The 16,741-nt window shown below is 45.6% G+C and overlaps 1 protein-coding gene across 1 annotated transcript in view; it reads right to left on the bottom strand.

Annotated features, from left to right (window-relative positions):
• Window positions 1-16,741, bottom strand: part of LOC119954733 (A disintegrin and metalloproteinase with thrombospondin motifs 20-like) — a 469,933-nt gene that overhangs the window by 224,330 nt on the left and 228,862 nt on the right. Inside the window, exons 12-14 of the mRNA XM_038780255.1 lie at window positions 4,589-4,734; window positions 776-957; window positions 554-690 (exon numbers count right to left, since the gene is read on the bottom strand). Coding sequence (XP_038636183.1) covers window positions 554-690; window positions 776-957; window positions 4,589-4,734 — 465 coding nt within the window. The remainder of the gene's footprint in view (window positions 1-553; window positions 691-775; window positions 958-4,588; window positions 4,735-16,741) is intronic.

Raw genomic sequence — 16,741 nt, 5'->3', positions numbered from 1 at the left:
TTCCAGATTTGTAACCCGTTGACAGGGAAAGAACAGCAATATAGTTCCAAGTCAGGATGGTGTATGACTAGCAGAGGATTGTGTAGGCGATGGTGTTGCCACCCATTTGCTTGCCCTGTCTTTCTAAATGGCTGAGGCTGTGGGTTTGGAAGTTGCTGCTGAAGGAGGTTTGGGGAGTTGCTGCAATGCACTTTGTGGATGATACACATTGATAGCACTGTGCGTCGGTGGCAGAGGGAATGAATGTTGAAGGTAGCAGATGGGCTGCCAGTCAAGCAGATTGCTTTGTCCTAGATGGTGTCGAACCTAGAGTGTTGTTCGAGCTGCACTCATCCAGTTACTGCTGAGTGACCAAAGCAGAAGCTCTGATGTTACAGATGCAGTTTATATCTCAGGCCTCCTCGCCAAATGCATGATTCCCAACCTCACAATATCAAACCTCACATGCTGTCCACTTTCAATGGTGTTTGATCTGTTACCGTCCAGCTCCAACTTCAAATCGGGAAAAGAAGTAAAATGCATTAGGCTTCTCCTGTGTCATTTCTCAACTTACCCTGCACAAGCCTTGCACACAGATATCATTCGTATCAGGCCCACAAGGAGTACCATCAGAGGCGCTGTCTTTGAGCTGATAATATGCTGTGGTCCCAGCCACACGGCAGAAAAGTTTACACCGATCCTTCAGCAGAACTGCAACAGAATACACACACTTATACTGACTCCAAACGTCAGGGGTTCCTGCCGCGATACACTGCAATCATTTCCGAATACTTACTGCCGCTATACTTTGGGAGCCAGCGTACATTTGGCGGCAAACCGTTGATATTGAAATGCTTCCCATCAAACTCTGAGCACTGCTCTTCCCTGAAATCCTTCCTTCCCTTTGGACAAGGGTCCGTGTTACAGGACCGGAATTTCATTCTGCGACCCACGCAATACTTTCCACCATTTCTGGGCCTATTTAGCACGAAAGAAACAATATACTTACGGTTAAAGCAAACAGTTGAGCAAAACATAAATAGCCTGGCCAGTAAACAAAATCTCAAGCCTATTGTTTTTCTTTTGGCTCATTTTAGATCAACCAGCTGTGTCTTGGGGAGTATGCGTCAGATTTCCTTTGCTCTGTAGTACACTTGATGTTTAGATGACTAATGGCTGAACGGCCATTACTATAACTTCACAGGTTGTCCTAAATAGGTCTTAATTATCATTCCAGTTCATGCCTGGCTGGCTGGCACACAAAGTCCATTTTCTGTCACCGTCTGCTGCCCCACTTCATATGAATTCCTCTCAGTGAATGCAGTTCAAAAATGCATATGCCTCTGCTACTGGAAGTTGGGAACCGATCTAATTGGGAGGATGTTACATGGGCTACTAGAGAAGCTGGGGTTGTTCACCAAATAGCAGAAATGGTTGAGGAGAGATTGAGTTTTCCAAATTAATGAAGGATCTTGGTGGAGTAAACAAGGATAAACCATGGGGTGGCTCGGTGCTAAACACTGCTGTCTCACAATGCAGGGACCGGAGTTCAATTCCAGCCTTGGGTGACTGTGTGGAGTTTGCACTTTCTCGCCGTGTCAGCGTGGGTTTCCTCCGGGTGCTCCGGTTTCCTCTCACAGTCCAAAGATGTGCAGGTTGGGCGGATTGGCCACGCTAAGTTTCCCCCTGGTGTCCAAAAGATTAGTAGAGTTATTGGGTTACGGGGATAGGGTGGAGGTTTGGGCCTAGGTAGGATGCTCTTTCTGAGCACCAGTGCAGGCCCGTTGGGCCAAAGGGCCTTCTTCTGCTCTGTAGAGATTCTATGATTCCTCGTGACAGAAAAGTCAGCAACTGGAGGGCAAAGATTTATGATAAATAAAATAATTTAAGATAACAGACAAATGTACCAGAGCGGAGATGACAGAAATGTATCTTCCGCAGAGTGTTCTTAATAATATGCTGCCTGAAAGGATGTTGGAGATATTAATAAATAATAAATAAATAATCTTTACTGTCACATTCTGGCACCTGTTCGGGTACACAGAGGGAGAATTCAGAATTCTCAGCTGTACGGGAATTGAACCCCCGCTGCTGGCCTTGTTCTGCATCACAAACGAGATAGGTTCAGTAATGGCTTTCTAAGAGGAATTTGTTAAATACTTGAAGGGAGAAAATGTAGAGAGCTATGAGAAAGAGTGGGGGAGTGAGACTCATTGGATAACTCTCTCAAAGACCCCAGAATAAGTACGATGGGCTGAATTCCCTCCTCTGCTGTCTTTTTCCAAGTATCTATTTCAGAAGCAACCAGGTTCAAGCTTGCTATTTGCATTGTTACTCTATTCAGACATTCATTGTTCAACGATAATTGTGAAAAGAGATTGTTTCTACATCAAAGGCAAAGACGTTGCAACATTCCACGATTATTCCTGTGGCCTTCAGTCATCTATTGCCAAGCCTTGTGATTTAGCAAGGTTTCCCACTGGACCAGGGAAATGTCTCCATTGTGTTATTTTGGTTACAGTACAGTCACTGTTCACTTGGTCTTTTTGCTTTGGCCTATTACTTTATTCATCACATTCTAAGCAGGCTATTCTATTCCAGAAGATTGCCTTTTGAATAACCAAGGGAGCCACCGGCAGGAAGAAAAAGATTTATTTATTATTTACAATAGTCTGCTCTTGGCAGTAACTATCCACGACTACAGTCCCCATTGGGACAACCAACATGCCGGTCCCTGCTCGGGCCGGTTTTCATGTTCAGTTCTAACGAGCCCTGTGAAGCTTGTACCCCATGGGGAAACCCCTGTGGGCCTCATGGGGGTAGTGACAGCCTTCCACAAATTTATTGATCAGCATGAACAGAATTTGGGGCAGATTTCGTACATCTGGCAATTTTGCAACACCACAGGCTACACAGAAATGGTTGGCAGTCACTGGGAAACATACATAACATTTAAAACCAAAACCATGGGGTAACAAATTCAGGAATCAGACACCTTGAAATCATGCACTGGCATGCCGTGATTTTTCCTCCATCAATTTTAACATATGGAAAATTAAGATGATGAACATCAAAATGTACACTCTCAGATAATGTGGGCAGCGGAGGAGCGGAGCTTCTATTCTATTATAACACAAGACTTCCAATGCTTTGGAAAACTGAGTCCAAAATGGACAACAAAATTCACAGGGATGTTTGAGTCAATATGTGAAGGTTTGTTTTTCATTCTAAATTCTAAAGTACGGCAAATGTTGTTAAATTTCAATTCCCTGGAAAAGAAAGTACTGCAGAACTGTGATCTTTTGAAAAAAAAATGCAAATTAAAAAAAAAGGAAAGCAAATAGATTGCTACAACCACAGAGGAAAATAAACACTAGGAAACATCACAATGATTAAAGTGACCTCACATGGGACAAAACTCCCCAAAACAATTGCCCGTAGCCAGCCACTCCTGACCCATTGCCTGACTGAATATTTATTTTTGTGTATGGGGGTTGAACAAAGAATCATAGAATCATAGAATTTACAATGCAGAAGGAGGCCATTCGGCCCATCGAGTCTGCATTGGCCCTTAGCACCTTACTTAAGCCCACACGTCCACCCTATCCCGCAACTAAGCAACTCGACCCAGCCCCTTTGGACACAAAGGGCAATTTAACATGGCCAATCCACCTAACCTGCATATCTTTGGACTGTGAGAGGAAACCGGAACACCCGGAGGAAACCCAAGCAGACATGGGTGTCATCATATGCAGACATGCAGATAATAATATACAGATAGGCACAGATAGGCAGCTAATGAACACAGAGAACAGCACATGACCAATAAACAGGCAGGACACTCAGGGGTGGTATCTCACGATAAAAGGCACAAGACACTCACACTCAGGGGCTTTCCACAGGCAACACTTAGAGAGTAGGACAGGGTTAGGGTTAGGGTTAGATCAAGGGCAAATCAGAAGCATCACACCCATCACGTGGCTTAGAGCAGACTGGTTAGTTAGACTGAGTTACTATAGCAAGATTAGCAGGAGAGTCGAACTCATGGAGAACTGTGCTAATGGTTCAATAAATCACATTGAACTTACTTCAAAGTCTGGAGTATCTTTTGGTTAAAGCTGCATCGAGTTACAGCCTGTGTTATCCCAGAGTACATAACACATCAACGGGGAGAAAGTGCAAACTCTGCACAGACATTGACCCAAAAGAGGGACTATCTTGTCAACTTTGCCATTTATCTGAGAAGCCCAGAGCTTGCAATAAACATCTTGTCAACAGCCTTAGTTTCAGGTTCTAAATAATGGATTGTTAGAAGCTGGGAAACAAAATGGCTTCCTCGATACTTTCCCAATGTTTCAGTGCACAGTGATTCTGAAACTGTGATCTTCTGCAGCCAGTGGCAACCCAAATTGATGGCCTGGAAGATTAGTTTAAAAAAGTTCTTCCACTCAGTCTGTCTTGGGATATATTCCCAGCAGTGTTAGATTTGACTTGCTGCCAGATGTGTGGTACATGTGTAGTTTAGCAACCCGAACTGACTGGCACTCGTTGCCTCCCACAGAAAATCACTTTTATACCAACCGGTCAATGACGATTAAGAGGAACTTACTCTGGCTTGTTGCAGTCCCTTATTGCACTTTTTATCCCTCCGCCGCATGTTCTTGAGCATGCTCCATACGATCCCCAGGGTCCCCATTCTCCATCTACTGGTCTTGCTGCCATCTCTTTATTCACGCAAAGTCCATGCCGACAATTCTGCATCAAATGAAATAAAAACTGTGTTTGAACCAGTACGCAGTGGCTGAGAGAACACGGCTCTTAATGGAATATCGCCGTTTAAAAAAAGATGCGCTTAATGTCAAACAATGAATTTTAATCCATTAACTGGAAAGCTGAATTGAAAAGAATAGACTTAAAAGGCTTAAGTCTCCTATTGTTATAAAAAGCATCTAGGGAAACAACCTGAGGTGTTTAACTATTGGACACATGCCAGTAAGACGAATTGCTTACATATGGGGACATTGGCTCACTTAGCTTCCAGTAATCAAGTCACCTTTGGAATACACAGACTATATTCCTGAAATGTTCCAACCCTTCCCGGCAGCAGGATCTTCCAGTCCCGCCATTGGCAATCCCCGGCGGTGCGTTCCCCGGCAGCAGCGGGTACAGGGCACACAAAACCATGAAGACATCGGTGGGACCAGATGATCTCACCGCTGGCCTATGACAGGTTGCCTCCGCTGCCAGAAAATATATGGCGGGGAAGCCGGAAAATCCTGCCCTATGACTTTTTAAAAAATCTCCCAGCAATTGTAGAAGGGAGGTCACACAACAAGCCAACCCTTTGCATATTTTAAGCACATATATTCTCAGGAGAAATGAGGACAACCAGCTGAAGGAGAAGACCTGTGGGGTCAGTTCTGCCTCCCTTTTTTCTCCAATCCATTGGGTAAGCTTTGAGCCCTGTTTGCTGATTACAATCAATTAGGGACACCCTGATGCAGACACAGATTTCTTAATAGAATTCCATCCAGCATTAAGCTGTCCCAAACAACCACCAACTCATCCATTTACATCTTTAAATCGGAAACATCAAGACTATGAAATTAAATCTAACGCCAGCTGAATCGCCAAACCAGACTGTACACTCTTTCATTTTATCTTTGGGCTCTAACTTAACCAATCTCCCCTTCACCACTGTAATAGTATGTGTGTGCATTTGTGTGCATGTGCGAGACTTGGCCAGCATTTATTGCCCATCCCTAATTGCCCTGGAGAAGGTGGTGGTGAGTTGCTTCTTTGAACTACTACAATGTGTGTGTATGCGTGTATATGTTTGTCTGTGTTTTGGGCGGCACGGTAGCACAGTGGTTTGCGCTGCTTCACAGCGCCAGGGACCCGGGTTTGATTCCCATTTGGGTCACTGCCTGTATTGAGTCTGCATGTTCTCCCGTGTCTGCGTGGGTTTCCTCCGGATGTTCCAGTTTCCTCCCACAAGTCCCGAAAGACGTGCGACTAGCGGATTTTTACAGTAACTTCATTGCAGTGTTAATGTAAACCTACTTGTGACACTAATAAAGATTATTAATATAAGTGTATACGTCTGCACAATTGTATGCATATGGGTGTGTCAGTGTGTCCATGTTTGTGTGTGTGTGCATGTGTATGCGTGTGTGTATGCATTTTTGTGTGTGGTAGAGGAACATGGGGGTTGGGTAAGAGGTATAGATTGACATAGGGGCTTTGAAGGATCGGGGCACATAGACTGGCATTGGGGCTGTAAAGGGTCATGGGGGCAGGAGGAGCAGCATATGTTGGCATGGATGGTATGAGCAGTCTGGGAGTGTGGGGGTAGCACCAGGTGGCATTAATGGGACATGGGGAGTATGTGTGGATGGGGGGGGGGGGGGGGGGGGTGAGCGGGTGAGGGCTGTTTCTTTTGAATTTTTACAGCTGGGACAAAGGGCTGGACTACTGATGCTGGCCTTCCACACCTCTCGCCTCTGCATCTGAAAGCCCCTGTGCAGCCTCTTAACTGTTTCGGGGGTCACGAGTCCATCTCCAGTTACACCCCGAATCCCATAACAAAAGTCGGCACTTATGAGTCAGGGTTTGCAGAACCGGGAATTCTCCCAACGCTGCGCACCCAACTTGGAAGCAAAAATTCAGGTCACAATTTTACATTCAGAATAGGTTAAATTACAAGTGTGAAATGTTGACCATTAGTCTTTCACTAACTTTGTTGATTGCTGCTTACCAGTTGCACAGCAATTATAAAAGGACAATAGCCGTCTAAACTTAAACCAAAAATATGCGTTATTACCCCTGAAAATTAGAAAGGACCAGAGTAATGTGATCAAAAATATAATTTATTCCTCAGCATAAAAAAATCTTCATACACAACTAAAATGGGTACATTCCTTGCTGTCTAGTTGTTGTTCAGTGTAAAAAGCACGGAGCTTCTTCAACTCTCCAGCTCTATTGTGGGTGGGAATATCTAGTTTCCCCAGCCACGTTTCCCGGCAGCGGGTTCTCAGGCGGCGGGACTTTCTCTTCCCGCCGCTGTTCAGCAGGCCCCGTTGAAGACTCAAACATGTGACTAGTCAGCTGGGCTTGAGAAGTTCGTCACATCTGAGCTGTCAGGCAGAATTGCTTTTATGAGTGAATCAATCCATCCAGTGTTCCTAGCGAGAGCCATAGTCAATAGGAAGCGCAGGTTAGGGTAAGACCACAGATCTGTAACCCGGATTTTCTAGCCTGGGGGAAGCACGGGATCCTGGTCATTAGGCCTTTTCAGAATTCAGATTTTCTTTTTGTCATAGTGATGCCATACAGTTACTGTCTGTGAATAAATACACAGAAGGACTCCACACTGACATACCAAGAGACATTCACTTCCATTGAATTAGAATCACTGAATTACAGAATTGTTATGGGAATTCCCTTTGAAGCCACCGCACGCCGCCGGGAGACCTGGCGCCAGGGCTGAGCTGCTGGTAGCACCAAAGAAACCTGCCAGTGAATGGCCTGAGAATTCCCACCTGTACCTCATGAAGATGCTTTTTTATCTGCATTTTTCTTCACTGTTACACATCCATACTTCAAGCACACCTGGATGTATGGAGGGGACCTGGACAATGGGCCATTGACAATCATTATCAATTCTATTGCGCAATCAGTTAACAAGAGAAAGTTTTGAATAGAGAAAGAGACTTTGGTTGTAATTCTCTGGCCATTGTGATTCACCTTTCCTGCCGACAGCACAACCGCGCCCGTTGGTTTCCCAATGGTGTGGGGTGGTTTCAATGGGAAATCCCATCAACAAGCAGCGGGAAGATAGAATCTCGCTGCCAGTGAACAGGGTATGGCTGGGGGACTGGAGAATCTAGCCCTATATACTTTTGTTTTCCTTCCCCATGAGTTAAAATTTTATGTCCTTGAGAAATCTTCCAACTGGTAGAAGCTGATTCTTCTCAACAGTTGTTCAGCAGGCACGCCAAAGACTCAAACTTTAACTAGTCAATTAGGTTTCAGACACTCTTCACACCTGAGCTGTCAGGCAGAATTGATTTTATGAGTGAATCAATCTATCCTCTGTTCCTAGCGAGTCAATGAGAAACATAGGTTAGTGATAAGACTATTACTTCTTAGTCTAATCCCGATTTACTAGCCTAGGGGAAGTGTGGGATCTTGATAATTAACCTTTTTCAGAGTTCAGAATTTCTTTTTTGTCCATAGTCACAGTTATTGTCTGTAAATGACCCCACTTTGACAGTCCAAGAGACATTCACTTCCATTGAACTGGAATCACCGCCAATCACAGAATTATTACAGCACCGGATGAGGTCATTCATTCCATTGCCCCGGCTCTTCAAACGAGTATCATGGTTTAGTGCCATTTACCTGTCTTTTCCCCGTGCCCCTTCACCCTCTATAATGCCTCAATTCAATCTGCCTCCATCGCACTTCCAGGCAGTGAATTCCAGACCCAAACCACTCGTGTGAAAAATATTTTTCTCACATTACACTTGCAAATCACTTTAAACCTGTGTCTTTTACAAAAAGGGGGGGGGGGGGGGGGTGGGAAGACAGTTTCTTCCTATCTACTCTGTCCAGCCCCCTTATGATTTTGAACATCTCTATCAAATCTCGCCTTAGCCTTCTCTCCAAAGACAACAGTCCTCGCCTCATGACTGGTTTCCCTGTAATATTGGCAACACAGTAATGTTGCACTTTGCATCATTTGACAGATGAGTCGGAAGGAGGGTACAAAATGGCAGATGGTGTGTGGTGAATACTCAGGTCAGTATCAGTAAGTCTGGAGATCCCAACTCGCAGGACAAGATAATCTGCAACCCATCATGCAGTGCCACCCCATGGACATGGCCCTATAGTCACTGAGTGTGGCAAATCTTCTCGTGTGACAAGTATGCCCGGTAGTGTGGAGGTAATCGTTTCAAGTGGGATCATTCCCATTGCAGAGTAGCTTCCACTGGAATCAAATCCCCAATGGATTATAAGATATGGAACCAGACTGCAGAGAGTCGACCTGTGTCATGTTCTGTAGACTGGCCAATGAGAATGATGAACTACAGAACATGTAGTTTAAAATAATTTATTGTAGAACAACTGCATGAAAAGATAACTAGGATAAATTAAATAATGAACAACTAACACTAAACAACTATTGCGGAACTACTGCAAATACATCGATCTCCCAGCATGACCAACACCTAACTGCCAGATCACATGGTCACGCAAGGGGTTTACAATGTCACCTAGTGGTCAGAGGTCATGCATAACATGATGTACAAACTTGCCTTATGCATATCATCAAAGCCTGGACATAATGGACAGAGTGGTTTCCATTCTGTGCTGAACCCTTTCTATGATTCTGCAGATAGAATTTTTAATCTGTTTCACATAATATCAAGATTGGGGAGAAGTACCTCCGCCAGCTGGATTAACTGTCTCAATAAACAATTATGACTAACAGTGAAGATTGTTTATATATGTTGGAAGATCACCTAAGTGATAAATTCCTCGGATTTGCATTCCTTTCGATCAGGTTTCATAGGAATGTGACTCCAATTTACGAGCCCATGCTTTGCAAATGATCTGATGCTCAGGTAATAGATCTGTTTCCTCCAATAATTGTCTTGTTAATTGCTGCTCCAGTAACACACCCTTCCCTTCACAAACGCAGTAATGAGAAATGAGCAACACCGAGTCTTCACTCTGCAAGACACATTTTAGTGGACAGGCGGCAAATCCTAACAGTGGTTGGAATTTAAAAATATTATTTGATGAAAATCAAATGGAATGACCACATGACCGAGATACATGAGGGCCCAATCTGTCAGCACAAGGTCTTGGAAAATGGACCATTAGGACACACCGAGGTTTCTACTGCAACTCACTTTCAGGAGCCAATGGAAAACATTAAAAACAAACTTTTTACACTTCGGCTTACAAGTCAAATTCTGTTTGACAACGTTCCTAGGAAAGGCCTTGGACTATTTATGACAAGAAACACAAGTTGCTGTTATTCAGGGCAGCATGGTAGCACAGTGGTTAGCACTGTTGCTTTACAGCTCCCACGTTCGATTCCCGGCTTGGGTCACTGTCTGTGCGGAGTCTGAACATTCTCCCAGTGTCTGCGTGGCTTTCCTCCCACAAGTCCAGAATGACGTGCTGTTAGGTCAATCGGACATTCTGAATTCTCCCTCAGTGTACCCGAACAGGCACCGGAGTGCGGCAACTAGAGGATTTTCATAGTAACTTAATTGCAAGCCTACTTTTAATATGAGTGGGTTTCACCCCCACAACCCAAAAGATGTGCAGGCTAGGTGGATTGGCCGCACTAAATTGCCCCTTAATTTGGAAAAAAATGAATTGGGTATTCTAAATTTATTTTTAAAAATAAAGATTATTATTATTTGTCCCCTGTGATGATATGATCTGCATACTCGTCTGCCATTGGGCCAGAACGTCGGCTTACCATTGGCCCTGGTCGGTCATGTGCCTCTCGACCGATTGGCCGAGAGGCTGAGTTAACCACGCCTCTATTAACGAGGTATAAATGCTCAAACGCCTGACGATCGTCCCTTTCCACTGTAGACGATCGCAGAGCTGTGTTCTAGTTAATTAAAGCCAGACTTTGGTAAATCACTCGCCTCGCGTGCAATTGATGGCACATCATCCCCCAACTCGGAACAATACTTTCACTGTTCCTCGGTGCAAGCGACTATAAACAAATCCAATCCAATCCAGCTCCTTGTGCATTGGGAGTGGAAGGTGATGACAATGTTCTCACAAAACCCCACACAGGCTCTTCCATCTCCACTGGGCATTCAGGAAAGGCACCATCAGCAAACCATGGTCTCTATTAAAAGGGGCCAAAGGATGAGGGAGTGGAGTTGAGGGGCGGGAAGCTGCAGCATCGTTGCTGCTCTCATGCAGCTGTTAATGCCACTCGCAGCAACCTTGTAGCCTGCTGCCTCTTGACAGTGCTAGGCTACGTGACCCGACGATTAAATCCACGACAAATTCAGAACAAAATTACATTAGAAACAATTACAGAAGTTTAATATTTACAATCAGTGACGAATATAAAATATTAATATTATGAAATATCAAAGACCATAAGACATAGGTGCGGAATTAGGCCATTCAGCCCATCGAGTCTGCTCAGCCATTCAATCATGGCTGATATGTTTTTCAAAAGCTGAGGTTAACCTGAGAATTCCTTCAAAGTAAACCAACGGTGTATTAAAAATAATTTGACCTAAAGTAACAATCGAGTGTGAAGGAAGAAGTCAGGACTCAAAAGAATGGTAAGGTTTGGAATATTCACTGGCTTTATTCAAAAAGGGTTTGATGTGATTTTGAGAGAGTTTGGGAGAGCTTTGGTATGCTGAAAGGGAGTTTCTCAGTTCTGCCTTTATCTTGTTCTTAGTCAAACCTGATCCTAAAGCTTCGTGGCAACATGGAATTTGTTCCAACATTATTTTGCTGCTGGACAGACATCGCTCAAAGCACACTCTACATTTAGCATTGTGGTTAACACTGTTGCTTCACAGCTCCAGGGTCCCAGGTTCGATTCCCGGCTTGGGTCACTGTCAGGGCCGAGTCTGCACGTTCTCCCAGTGTCTGCGTGGGTTTCCTCCGGGTGCTCCGGTTTCCTCCCACAGCCCAAAGATGTGCACGTTATGTGGATTGGCCGTGCTAAATTGCCCTTAGTGTCCAAAAAGGTTGGGTGGGGTTCTTGGGTTACGAGGGTGGAGGTGTGGATTGGGTAGTGTACTCTCATGCGCTAACAAGATCTCGGGAAGCGTCGTGATCTGGATCTCGCTCTCGCTGGCAAGACCCAGATTAACAGGCGGGATTCTGTGATCCTAAGGGTAAGTGTTGACGCCGTCGGAAACGCCGCCGGGTTTCTCGACGCCGTCAACACGGCCTCAGGATCAGCAATTCTGGCCCCTAGAGGGGGCCAGCACAGCACTGGAGCGATCCACGCCAGTCCAACTGCTGATCCTAGCGTGAACTGCATGCTGCGGGGTACGCACACGTGCAGTGGCACTGGTGAAACGCGTGCATGAGCAGTGGCTTTCTTCAACGTGTCGGCCCTGATGCAACATGGCTCAGGACTACAGTGGTCGGAGCGGAAGAAAGGAGGCTGCCAGCCAGATTGGTGGCACCCCCCCACCCTTCCATGCCGAGTACCCGCCGGCTGAAAGCAGGTGTGGACGGCGCCGGCGGGACTCGGCGTTTTTACAACGGCATCCCGGGCTGAGAGTCGGCGGGCCGGCCGCGTAGAGTGGCCCGCGACCGGCGCTGCGCCAACCACGCCAGCGCCAATGGCGCCGATTCTCCGCTCTGCGGTGAATCGCCTGCCGACTGCCGATGCCGACGTCGGAGAATCCTGCCCCAGATATTTAAGTGAACCATTAGGTTCATTTCAAGACGTCAGCACCCGATTCTCCCGAGGCCTGGGAACGAACACCCGTACCTGGGAGACCTCACCATGGCTCCGTTTAGTACTGGTCAACACAAATGTGGACCAGGCGTAACGGCACCCAGGGGTGTCTCCCAGGCCATTTAAGGGACCTGGGTTGTCAGGCTCTGGACAGGGTGGTAGCCTTGCACTGCCGCTGCCACCTGGGCACTGCCAGCCTGGCACCATGACAGTGAACCACATTTCATCCGTTGCCACGGGCTAGAAGCATCACGCTCCATTAAGCGTGCAGTATGAACCCCTTTTAGGGCTCTCTGACTATTCTCTGGGAAGAGCAGAAGATGCACTGGTCTCAACGGTGCAGCGGGGGGGGGGGGGGGGTGAGTGGAGAACCACGGCCAATGTTTTGAGTCAAATATGACTCATCAGAAGCATCATATTTGGCTCAACCTCAATTCTGATTCTCTCTCCACAGATTCGGTCAGACGTGTTGAGCTTTGTTGGCATTTTCTGCTTTTATTTCAGATTTCCAGCCTGTGCAGTATTTTGCTGTTACAAGAGTATAAGCACATGACCACAGACCACGGATCTGGACTGATCCAATCACCTGGAGTGTAGAATATCGAGGAGTGTCTATCACCCAGCCTTACAGGGTTAATCATGATAGCTGGTGTCTTTTCTTTTGGGTGTAAATTCGAAGGTTTCCTCATGTGCAGCAGTAAACCAGCCAGCGAGTTTGCTGTCCCAATGTTCTCAAAGCACATAGCTCAACGCGCTTCAAGCTCAAATTGCTGTATAAATCACTGACTAATGGGCAGGGAGAATCCCTTCCCAGCTGATGGTCTTGGTTTACACTCAGGAATTGGACCTCGTCCCAAAATTTCCACCCACTGACAATATCATACATCCTTCTCTGATACACATTTATTTCACTGCTTAGACATGATGGAATGCTTCGAAAACATTTCTCTGGGTTAAAGAGTTTATGGACACTTCTACTTAATGTTGTGTTGAAGGCCTGTGTTTACAATAAGGAAAATTTAGGTTCTACCTCCTCAGTCTGTGCTCAATTCAATCCCAGGTCTCAGATTTCAAATGACAACGATCCAATCAAATGGAACGCCCAGTTCCTCTATTGACTTGGGTCACATTTATATTGATCCACTTCAATCTGAAGTAAATGGCACCGGGTTGTTTACACTACAGGTTTGCTTCTGATGGCAGCGTTACCACAGGAGACCGGAGGCAGAATCCCTGTGTTACTAACTGTAGGCTGCGGTGAACATATTGCTACTACAACTCACCACTGTATTGTATTGTATTATGTTGATGCCCTTGTGGGCTCCACCCTTGGCTCCGCCCCCTCATGGGTGGTATATAAACCTGCAGCCTGTAGGCAGCACTCAGTACAGAGCAGTGGCAGGCAGGCACAGATCTAGCTTATTAAAACCACTGTTCACTTCTATTAATCGTCTGGTGTGAATGGATGGTTGCATCATAGGCTAACACAGACCAAGAAATGAAATGAAAATCGCTTGTTGTCACAAGTAGGCTTCAAATGAAGTCAGTGTGAAAAGCCCCTAGTCGCCACATTCCGGCGCCTGTTCTGGGAGGCTGGTACGGGAATTGAACCCGCGCTGCTGGGCCTGCCTTGGTCTGCTTTAAAAACCAGCGATTTAGAAAAACATCTCCCCAGTTTGATTCATGCCATGTGAGCAACAGAGTCTTCTACAGTTGTTGACATCAATCCTTAGCTTCACTAAGAATTCTCCGACCATCTCAAAGTCGCGTCAGGTAGCTGTGTGGTATTTTCACATTTAAAACATTCACAGTCAAGTAAGCAAGGGCTTTGACTGGACCAATCCAACAACTCAAATGTGAGGAAGTTGTTCCTCCCCTTTAATATTTAAGGTAAAGGTAAAGTCGCCATAGTCCCAGATGACCATATGCTGCTTTCCCCTTTGAGAGGGAGAGCCAACTGGTGGAGATTTAACCTGAGGATCACTACACTGTTATTAAATGCAGACACACATAATGATATACAGACAAGCAGCTAATGGACACAGAGAACAGGACATGACCAATAAGCAGGCAGGACACTCAGGGGTGAGATCTGACTATAAAAAACATGAGGCACTCACACTCCGCCTCTTTCCACTGATGAACATCTGGAGAGTCAGTCAAGGGTGTTGTTACAATCTCACACCTCCACCATGTGACTAAGAGCAAGTCTGGTTCAGTCACACAGAGTAACCAGACTTAAGTTAGCAGAGGGTCGAACTCACAGAGAACTGTGCTATTCAATAAACGTGATTGAACTAACTTCAAGGTCTGGAGTATCTTTCTGATCTAAACTGCATCCAGTTGCAGCCAGTGTTAGACCAGTGTACCTAACAAGGCACACACCTCAGGCACTGGGAAAGGTTGAGAAGGCAGGGTCTTCATGAATAACCTTCAATATTAAGACCTTAGAGAAGCAATTTGGTACTTGCTTCACATTTAGTTTTCAATTCAAAATCTCCCTTAAACATTAACAAGGCAATACAAGTTCATTAATTTCACTATATGTATCATGTGAAGAGCCAAGGTCTATACTGCAAGGCAGCAAAAAAAATGTTTTTAGAAAGTCAAATGGAAGATGAGATGATAGTCTGTAAGTAATTAGGTAATTAATGATGCCAATTCTAGTTTTAAATGACTAAAATGTTTGAGAAGCTGAAAAGATCAAGAAGGGTAAGAATCATATTTTACAAGCCTTGGGAATGAATAAGTTCGAGCAACAGTTCACTATCACACAGTGAGGATGCGAGATGGAGAAGGAACATGCCAAGCAGCGCAATTTATAGTTAGGAGTTAACGAGAGAGAGAAGTTCAATGGAGCGCTAATTACAGCAGCAAAAAGCAGAGGCAAGGAGTTTGCAATGAAGAAAAGTGGAGCCTTAAGATGCAAAAGGAATTGCATACGGACCTTAAGTGCAAAAGGTGGCCATTCAGCCCATCGAGTCTGAAAGAGCACCCTACCCTGGCCCACTCCCCTGTCCCATCCCCATAACCCCACCTAAACTTTTTGGACACCAATTAGCATGGTCAGTTCACCTAACTAGTACATCTTTGGACTGTGGGAGGAAACAGGAGCACCCGGAGGAAAACCCACGCAGACAAGGGAAGAACGTGCAGACTCTGCACAGTCATCCAAGGCCAGAATTGAAGCTGAGTGTTGTGATACAGCAGTTCTAACCACCATCTTGGGGTAGAGATACAAGTGGTGATAGGGCTAGGCAAATTCATTCAGCAGCTCTCAATGGGGCCGATAGGATTATCCCTTTCTCTACATCTGAGTAAGCCATATCGCGAAAGCAGATCCAAAGTGATCACTCGTGACAGATGGAAGAGATATCAGTTTACGTATGATTTTGCTACTCCGAGAGAAGACTGAGCTGCAGGCAACTATACAGACAGCTCCTATGTCTCACTCATGATATCACTGAAGAATGCCATTCAAGTAGCAGCCCACAGTATTGTCCGTCCCTCAGGGTTTGGCATATGTATGCAGAGCACCGCCACAAATGGAGTTCTCCCCACAGAATTACTGACACCCATACCAGGAGATTTCTATGGGGGCCCCAGGTCAGCACCCAGCATTGTTAGCCATGTTACATAGTTACTGAGGAGCATGATGTATCTCATCACGATGTTCCAAGTATCATAGGCGGGATTCTCCACCAGCGGGATTCTCCGTTTTGCCGGCGCCCGGGGGTTTCCCGAAGGTGTGGGGCTGCCCCACAATGGGAAACCCCATTGACCGGCCGGCATAATGGTGAATCCCACCAGCGAGTCGAGGCACAAATGTGGCACGGACGGAGAATCCAACCCATGTTTTTCAGTCAGTCTGCGTGGACACAACTGGTCTTTTCCTGCCTGTCATTTTTTTTGTATGTTTGGAAATCTGTCTGAAAATTCCCAACTTCTTTTTTTGTGGAATTTACTTTGCTGCACACAGGCACAATCAGGAACAGATATTAGGAAAATACATGGAAGTTGTGGCAGGTGGAGGATGGGAGCAAGGTATGGGAGGCCACTTTCCCTTTGCATCCACCAATTTCTTGAGCACATTGTTTAGGAGGAAACTGGAGGAATAGCAGCTCTTTAATTTCTCAAACTAGATGCATCATCATGCTCACAGGTCTTGGAGTTATTGAAGGCACTCACAGATGAATCAGTGCGCTGGAAACTTCAACTTTGCCAACTCTCAGCTCTAATGTCGCCAGGTTCGAACCCCAGACATTCTTAATGAGCGGAGACCCA

The sequence above is a fragment of the Scyliorhinus canicula genome, chromosome 20 (assembly GCF_902713615.1).
Source record: "Scyliorhinus canicula chromosome 20, sScyCan1.1, whole genome shotgun sequence".
Lineage (NCBI taxonomy): Eukaryota > Metazoa > Chordata > Chondrichthyes > Carcharhiniformes > Scyliorhinidae > Scyliorhinus > Scyliorhinus canicula.
Note: the sequence above shows the minus strand (reverse complement) of the source record. Positions and strands in the feature narration are given on the sequence as shown.